Source organism: Cucumis sativus, chromosome 3 (genome assembly GCF_000004075.3).
Source record: "Cucumis sativus cultivar 9930 chromosome 3, Cucumber_9930_V3, whole genome shotgun sequence".
NCBI lineage: Eukaryota > Viridiplantae > Streptophyta > Magnoliopsida > Cucurbitales > Cucurbitaceae > Cucumis > Cucumis sativus.
Genome location: NC_026657.2, coordinates 9,534,784 through 9,543,281, shown reverse-complemented (window position 1 = coordinate 9,543,281; position 8,498 = coordinate 9,534,784). Strand labels below are relative to the sequence as shown.

Sequence of the window (8,498 nt, the reverse complement as noted above, 5' to 3'; positions counted from 1 at the left end):
CATATCGTCAACTTTCTCAACACACCATTTAGTAAATGTCACTCTACGATATGGAAGCATATTAGAGGACCAAAAGCAAGTCCATAAACTTGGTTGACCATGTTATAACATCGACCAGGCAGTAATGTCATAATATCGTGTCTATACGATGTTCAATTATTCTCTATAGAAAAAATGAACATAAGTAGAGACAACAAAAATTATGTAGTAATCATTTGTATAACATTTTGTTACCTAAATCTGCATCAAACGATCAAATATTTGTCTATATGTTAACAACATATTTATTGATTGCTTAGATACATGTAGGGCGACCTTCATCTAAATATAAAAATAATTATTATTATAAATAGTTCAAATATTTTATTTTAGAAAATTATAAAACAATTAATTTATAAATATATACATCAAGCCAGCCCAAACTTAAACAATCAATACATAGACGACTTTGGCGGTGATAGAGTTGAAGACGACGTTTGCAAGAGTGAAAGGGAGGGTTTTTTTTCTTTTTTTGGAGAAGAACGAGACCGGAATATACTAAAATAGCAGAACGAGGTAGATTTTGAATGTGACGAAGTTATGTATATTGTACACGATACACGACTCAACCTTTAAGTTATGAACGGGATATACGACTTGATATTGATATCATGTATCTGATCCATGACTTCATGCACGTGTTAAACTATAACACAGTCACTTTAAAATAAATTTCAAGTTATTTTCTTTACTAATCTCCTAACTAAAAAACTATTGTACTATTCTTTTTTCTTTTTAAGAAAAAAATGTTCTACTAATTTGTCATTTACTAATGGATGACACATCAATTATGTAAAGACTCTTGTTTCCATTTAAGAAAACCTTACCAATTTTCGAAAACCGTCGTTTTAATTTGCTTAAAACTCATTTTTATTTTTCAACTAATCTAATATTATTGGCCTCACCAAAAAACTTTCAAAAAAAATTTGAAAGTATGATTTTTTATTTATTATTATTACCATTATTGTGCTTTCTTTTTCCTCTATAAGGTAATTACGAGTATCCTATTAAATTTTCATAAATATATCTATCAATATTTTCACGTTTTCATAGATTTTATATCAATACGAAGTGTCTATCAATGTTTTTATTAGGTCACTTGCAAAAATGGTAAAACAAGTTATAATAATTAAGTGCATAGCACACACACTTTATTATTTGCAAAAATGAAAAAACCAAACATCAGCTCACACATCAAGAGGTAAAATGTCACAAATGTCCTCGTTATTAATATACGTTTGATACACCTTATATACGTCTGATACACCCGATACTTCTTGATGCACCTAGCTCATACATTTGATTGTTACACTTGATGCACATCATACTTTTGATACATTTGATACATTTTGATATACACCCTCAAACATCTTGATACACATTATAAAACTCATCGTTACACTTGAGTCTTCTTGATACCCCTTAGGCCTTGATACACTTGATTAGTTTGATAAATTAAAGACTTCACTTATAAGATACACCACTAATAAATTTATTATGCTTCATTGGTAGACTCAACAAATTTGATACGTTTGATGTATATGATATGTTTGATACACATGATGCACTGCATATACACTTAATATTTTTCACTTATACATTTGATTGATTAAATACACTTGATACACTTGTAAACTTGATTCATATACTTGATAACGATTTACTTTACTGATATGTTTTAACCATATATTGTTGATATACTTAATAATTATACATTAAGTTACATCATTTATATATTTTAATAATACTCTAATGAACTGCATAAAATTTGAAAAAACAAAAAATCACGCAGTAAGTATATTAACCAACTAATACATATAATATAAGTATATACAACATTGATATACAAAACTAAGATAAAGTAAAACCAAAACAAAATTAACGTAAAGAAAACAAAACAAAATCATTTGGAATCAGATTCAACTCAAAATACACATTAAAGTAAGTAAAAAAATCACAAATGAACTTAAGTTACTCTAATCAACAACCATTATATTTCATATTACAATTATTGTACTATTGATATTCTACCATCAAGATTAAGACCGAAATAATAAAAAAAAAAAATCTCGTATAAAACAAATAATTAGGGCCTTAAAAAGTATGAGGATAAATAAATAATTAGTAGGACATTAAAAAGAGGAAGATAACTAAGTTATTGAATGGTAGTTTATAAATATTGACAAATTTAAGATGAATAGTATTTTTATAAGTGAAAATTTTGTCATATTTACAAAATTCTAAAACGTGTTGTATTTGCTATATCATATTTTCAAAATGTTACCCTATGAAATTTCTCCTTTTATTATTACGTTGTAAAAAAGTTCACAAAATGCAAAATAATTAATATCAATATGTCACTTTAATAAAAATTTTATGTAAACAGTATACAGGTTTACTTATTTAAAAATAATAAAATACTTGCTATCTAATATAAATTTATTTTTTGATATTTTTATAATTTCTTTATAAATATATTTATTTCGAAATCAATACCAAAATTTATAAAATTAAGATTTTAATAATTCCATCAACATCAATATTTCAAACTTTTGTTTACGTAGTTAATGACTTAATTGGTTGTTTCAAACTTGTTTACGTAGTTAATGACTTGATAGGTTGTTTGAGGCCCGTCAACAACAACCACTGAAAAATGATCTTTAGAAGTTGGTAGGTGATGGCTGTTACAAAGCATCGTTTGAACTAAAAAAAACAAGTAATAGAAAGTAATTGTTGGAACAATTCTTTACCATGATCGTACCAATTAAGAATCACTTAATTAATGATACTTCAAAAATCTAAGTTATTTTGCTGGGGAATATGATTCTTCATAATAAAAAAGAGTGGTGTTTAATTTTGACAATAACAAATATAATTTTAGTAACATCAATTATTTTAAAGTCACTCCAAACAAACTCTTTTATTCTTCTTTAATTTAACCTAAAAAGCGAATCACTTTAAAAAAAAAAACTATAAAGTTGAGATTCTACAATACACTATACCTAGTTTTTTGTAAGTCACTCCAAACAAACTCTTTTATCCTTCTTTAATTTAACCTAAAAAGCGAATCAATTTAAAAAATATATATAAAGTTGAGATTCTACAATACACTATACCTAGTTTTTTGTTTGACTCAAAATGTAAAGAAAAAAAAAAAAAAAAAAAAAAAGCATAAATAAACCCTGTCTACCTGACTACGTTACATATGAAAAAGAAAACAGAATGGTTTCAGAAGCATGGCAAGGTGCCTATGTTACCCATCTCCGACCACTTCAAACTCTAATAAACAGAGCACAAATTCTGCTTCACTCCATTGCTCTCCTTCTCTTAATTTTCTACAGACTTTCATTTTTCTTCCTAAACCAACAACCCAAACACTTCTTTCCATGGCTTTTGGTTTTCATTTCTGAGCTTCTTCTTGCTTTCATTTGGCTACTTGGCCGAGCCTTTCGATGGCGCCCCCAAATTACCAAACATGTCCTACTTCCCCCGGACAAACTGAGGCCGCAGCTTCCGCTTCCCGCCATAGATGTTTTTATTTGCACTGCCGACCCGGAGAAGGAGCCCACCCTCGAAGTCATGAACACTCTGATTTCGGCCATGACTTTGGACTACCCACCCGATAAGCTTCACATTTACTTTTCCGACGACGCTGGCTCTCCGGTCACTCTACATGGGGTCAGAGAAGCGCGGCGGTTTTCACGCTGGTGGGTTCCCTTCTGCAGAAAGTATGGAATTACGCAGCCATGTCCCATGGCTTATTTCTCGCATGCCCCAGAGGATCGCCGCCGTGATATTCCGAGGGACGATGAATTTGTGGAGCAGAAGTTAATCGTACGTGGTGATATTAATTATACAATATTTATGCGTCGTAAAAATAAAAGGGGAATTAATATTGACTGTGATTATGATTTTGTGTAATGGCAGAAAGAAAAGTATGAAGAGTTTAAGAATGGGATTAGGGATGGAACGAAAAAGTGGGCTGGAGATGCCGCCGTTAGCTCTCGTGTTGATCACCCTGCATTAGTCCAGGTTTGTCTTTTTTAATAATATAATATAAATTTAAATTAAACTTTGTAATATTGTAATATTTTTCTTGTTTATTCAATAATTATAAAAAATAAAAAAGATCCACTGTTCTAATTTCATCCTTATCGAATTTGAATATCAGAATAGTGGATATAGTCATGATTCAACGGGTTAGGTCCACTTACTTTTTTTTTTTTTTGTTGATTTCGAATCTTTATAATTGATTAGAATAATGAAAAATAGGAATATTTTGTCAAAATTACTTCTCACACAATATGAGACCTAACCCTCATTCCAATATAAAACCTCTTATATTTTTAAGGTATGATATTCTTAAAAAGTAGAAACATTCTAAAAAGTTAAAATGAAGATAAATGAACAAATTAATAAAAGTCTAACCTCATCCACTCTATTATTATTATTATCATACTCAAATCTTTACGTAAAGTCTTTCATAAATATCTTCACTTTTATGTCAATTGTTTTATTATTTTAAATTTTGTAACAATTTGATTTCAATATAAACTAAATTTGATATCAATTTTCTCTATTTTAGATCTAGACATTGTAGTTTATAAAATTATTGAGTCTCTGTTTTAAAAATCACACTAAATTTTTGCATCAACTTACAAATATTTTTAAAGATTAAATAGTTACCACCTAAAGTGATTTTATTATGAGAAAGTTGAGGGAGTACAAGTGAAAAAGAAATATAAAGTTCAACGAATAACTAAAAAGAAAAAACGAGGAAGAGAACTAAAAAGAAAAAGAATAAAGCTAATAATAGAAAATAATTTATAAAAAATTGAAAATATTCTCAACTATTTTGCCATATTATTTCTCAGTATAAATTAGGTTTTCTTAAAAAAAATTAAATTAAATTAAATTACCTAATTTTGTTGTTTAAAGGTAACAAATTATAAGGTTTCATCAACCTACTTGAAAGTCCTTCCAATTAGCAGTGGATTTAAAAATTTTATATAAAAAACATCGGACACTGTATAAAAAACATACTCAAGAATATCTTAACTTAATGTAGTGGTTTTGTAGTTGGGCTACCACAACCAAAATTTAGCTAAACTAAATCATTATTTGATATATATTAAAATATTACATTTTAAAATTAATATTAAAATACTAATAATGTGAAGGACACGTGTCCCAAGCTCTTTAATAAATCTACCCAAGTTTATAATCTATCTTATTCGATTAATTTGCAATGTAAGTTTTATTTTAAAAAAAAAAAAAACTGTCCTAATGTGTTAATATAATTAGAAGACTTGAGCTGCATCTTATTGCATTTTCTTTTTATAATATTACCTTTGTTGCATCATTAATATTCTTAATGTGAAGCTTATTGTAAAATGATATATATATTTTCAGATAATAAAGTGTAATAACGATGATAGCGATGATGGTGAAGAGAAATCAAGAAATGAAATAGAACTACCTCTACTTGTGTACGTAGCTCGGGAGAAAAAACCTTCACATCCACACCATTTCAAGGCTGGGGCCCTTAATGTTCTTGTATATCACCTTCTTAATTCTCTTTTATATATCTTCAATTTCTCTTTTTGTTTGTTGATTTTTATCTATAAACATTGTTAGATTTTTCTATATTTTAACTTTTTCAATGAAATGAAAGATCATAGATTATATTGTTGCTTCATCGTAATTTTAAATTTTGGGATTTTAGAGATCATATATATTAATGTTAATTATTGCAGCTGCGAGTGTCAGGAGCGATGAGCAATTCACCATACATATTAGTGTTGGATTGCGACATGTACTGCAATGACTCAACTTCAGCCCGTCAAGCAATGCAATTTCATCTTCATCCCCATTTCTCCAACTCTCTCTCTTTCGTTCAGTTCCCTCAAAAGTTCTACAATGCCACCAGAAACGACATTTACGACAGCCAACTCAGATCTTTCTTCACGGTACACACACCTAGCTATAAAGAACAAAAAAGGGTCTACTTTTGATTCTAATAATTATAAAGATTGTTTTCTCCTCCATCTATTTGCTAACTCTTCATATAAATCTTGGCCGACGTTTAGTCTGCCATCTATATGTATATCTATATATATGGGTCCATTGGTAGTGGTAGGAATTTATTGATGTGTGTTGCAGGTGGAATGGTCCGGCATGAACAACCTTCAAGGTCCTGTTCTCTCCGGCACATGCTTTTACATCAAGAGGTTTTCCTTGTATGGAACATCCCCACATGGTACTTACATTTTATTTATATTTACAAGTACAATAACTTTTGTGAATTTCAAGTTGGCACCCGTTGTTTATGTGTTAGAAAAGTCGCCTAAACAATTGTGGGTTGAATTGAAGTGTGTGATTTGAACCTCTAACTAGCTAGCTATGCCTAATTTGAAACCACCTAAAAAAATTTCAAGTTTATGCTTACAGTTGTCTTCAAACATATATCCTGACGGTAATTTCTGAAATGATCAACATCACAAATGTGTTCATATTTAAAACCATTATTGATCATTTATTTAACCATTTAAAATCTAGTTAATGTTTAATTTTAATCATGAATGTCTCAGATAAGGATTCTTCAAAGCATATTCGAGATTTCGAGGCATCTAACAAGTTCATCAAATCCATGAACGAGAATAACAGATCAAGAGATATTGCAGTGGAAGAGGCTCAGCATTTAGCTTCATGCACCTACGAAACTGGAAGTAAATGGGGTCAAAAGGTCATATTTTTCAAGTTTTACACTATATTTAGTTGTTTAGGGTCCATTTGATTATAAACTTATACACTTCATTTTCATCCAATTTTTAAAAACCAAATAATTACGAAGCTAGGATCTAGGCTTTAATTATTCGAGGCACTCGTTTTGTTATTGTGAAATAATATATAAACATTTATAGGATTCGATTCACAGGTTGGGTTTTTCTACGATGCATTGGTGGAGGATTTCTTGACAGGTTTGGCTTTACATAGCCAAGGGTGGAGATCGGTTTTTAGCAATCCAGAGAGGCCACAGTTCTTAGGGAGTGGGACTACAAATCTAAACCAGGTGTTGCTTCAAGAAACAAGATGGAGCTCTGGGTTGTTAGAAGTCGCCACTTCGAGATTTTGCCCTCTGTTTTACGGCAGTCAAAGATCGATGATGAGTCTGTTGCAGAGAATGTGCTATGCTCAACTTTCCTTTTTTCCTTTGTATTATTCATTCCCCATATGGATCTTAGCTACCATCCCTCACCTCTGTTTGCTCCATGGGATACCTATTTTCCCTAAGGTATACGTTTATATATATATATATATATATGTGATATATATCTCCTTCTAACCTCCCTTTTTTTGCATCACCTAATTAAATTAAGGCTAATTTCTTTAACTTTTTTTGCGTTAGTGGGAGTATAATTCAAACATATATTCTAATGCATGTATATATATATATATTATAGGAGATATTATAAGTATGTGTATTCTCGACAAAGAGGTTAAAGGTCGAACCGCATTGCATAAATTACATTCTCATATCAATTAATTTATCCTAACAGTGTGATTGTTATTTTAGATCTAGTTGAAGTTTGGATACAGCTAACGTTAGATTACAAGTTTAGTTTTTGGTTTTAATGTTTGTGTTTATCTTTCTAAACTTTCCATGTTTTTGTTTGATTTTCATTTGTCAAGCATGAGAGGGAGTATCAAAAGTATTGATTATAATCAAATTTGGGTTGAAGGTAATCTTGAGTTAGTTTGTTAATTTGACACACTTGGTGGCACCTGCAGGTTTCAAGTCCCTTCTTCCTAGTATATTGCTTCATCTTCATCTCAGCAACATTCTCTCACTTGCACGAGGTTTTAATTTCAGAAGGCTCAGTTAAAAAATGGCTAAACGAACAGAGGATATGGATGATAAAGGGAATCACTGCTCGTTCGTATGGAAGTTTAGATATTTTGATGAAGAAATTTGGGGCAAGAAATGTTAGCTTTGTTCCAACAAACAAAGTGACAGATGATGACCAAATGCAGAGGTACGAAATGGACGTGTATGATTTTCAAGCTTCAATCCTATTTCTTGCTCCAATGGCGGGCCTTGTCGTCTTGAATCTCGTCGCCTTAGCAGTCGGATTGGGGAGAATTGTAGCGAGTCTTGAAAATTGGGAGGAAACATTCGGGCAGCTCTTTCTTTGCTTCTATATATTGTTGATGAGTTTCCCTATCATAGAGGCCATGGTTTTAAGAACTGATAAAGCCTGCTTTCCATTTAAAGTCACTTTAGGATCCTCATTGGTTGTGTTGCTGTTTTTGTATTTGCTGTCTGTTTAGTTTATGTAATGTTCAGGAGGATCTTGTTTGAGTTAATAATTAACCCAATGTGATGGAAGGGATTAAGTTTTTCTTTTTTTTGTTTGTTTGTTTTTAATAAAAGAAAGACTTGTTATACATTGTTGACA

At 30.4% G+C, this 8,498-nt stretch overlaps 1 protein-coding gene across 1 annotated transcript; it reads left to right on the top strand.

Annotated features, from left to right (window-relative positions):
• Window positions 1–3,222: 3,222 nt before the first annotated feature.
• Window positions 3,223–8,498, top strand: LOC101214210 (cellulose synthase-like protein E1). The gene is made up of 8 exons (XM_004134035.3): window positions 3,223–3,873; window positions 3,967–4,071; window positions 5,452–5,595; window positions 5,796–6,008; window positions 6,202–6,298; window positions 6,630–6,784; window positions 6,977–7,333; window positions 7,831–8,498. Exons 1-8 carry the CDS (start codon window positions 3,262–3,264, stop codon window positions 8,368–8,370), a joined length of 2,223 nt encoding a protein of 740 aa, XP_004134083.1. The 5' UTR covers window positions 3,223–3,261; the 3' UTR covers window positions 8,371–8,498.

Coding starts and splice junctions, on each gene's coding strand:
- LOC101214210 (XM_004134035.3), top strand. CDS start 3,262: ATGGTTTCAGAAGCATGGCAAGGTGCCTATGTTACCCATCTCCGACCA. Junction 4,072..5,451: donor ATCACCCTGCATTAGTCCAG/GTTTGTCTTTTT, acceptor ATATATTTTCAG/ATAATAAAGTGTAATAACGA. Junction 6,785..6,976: donor GAAGTAAATGGGGTCAAAAG/GTCATATTTTTC, acceptor TTCGATTCACAG/GTTGGGTTTTTCTACGATGC.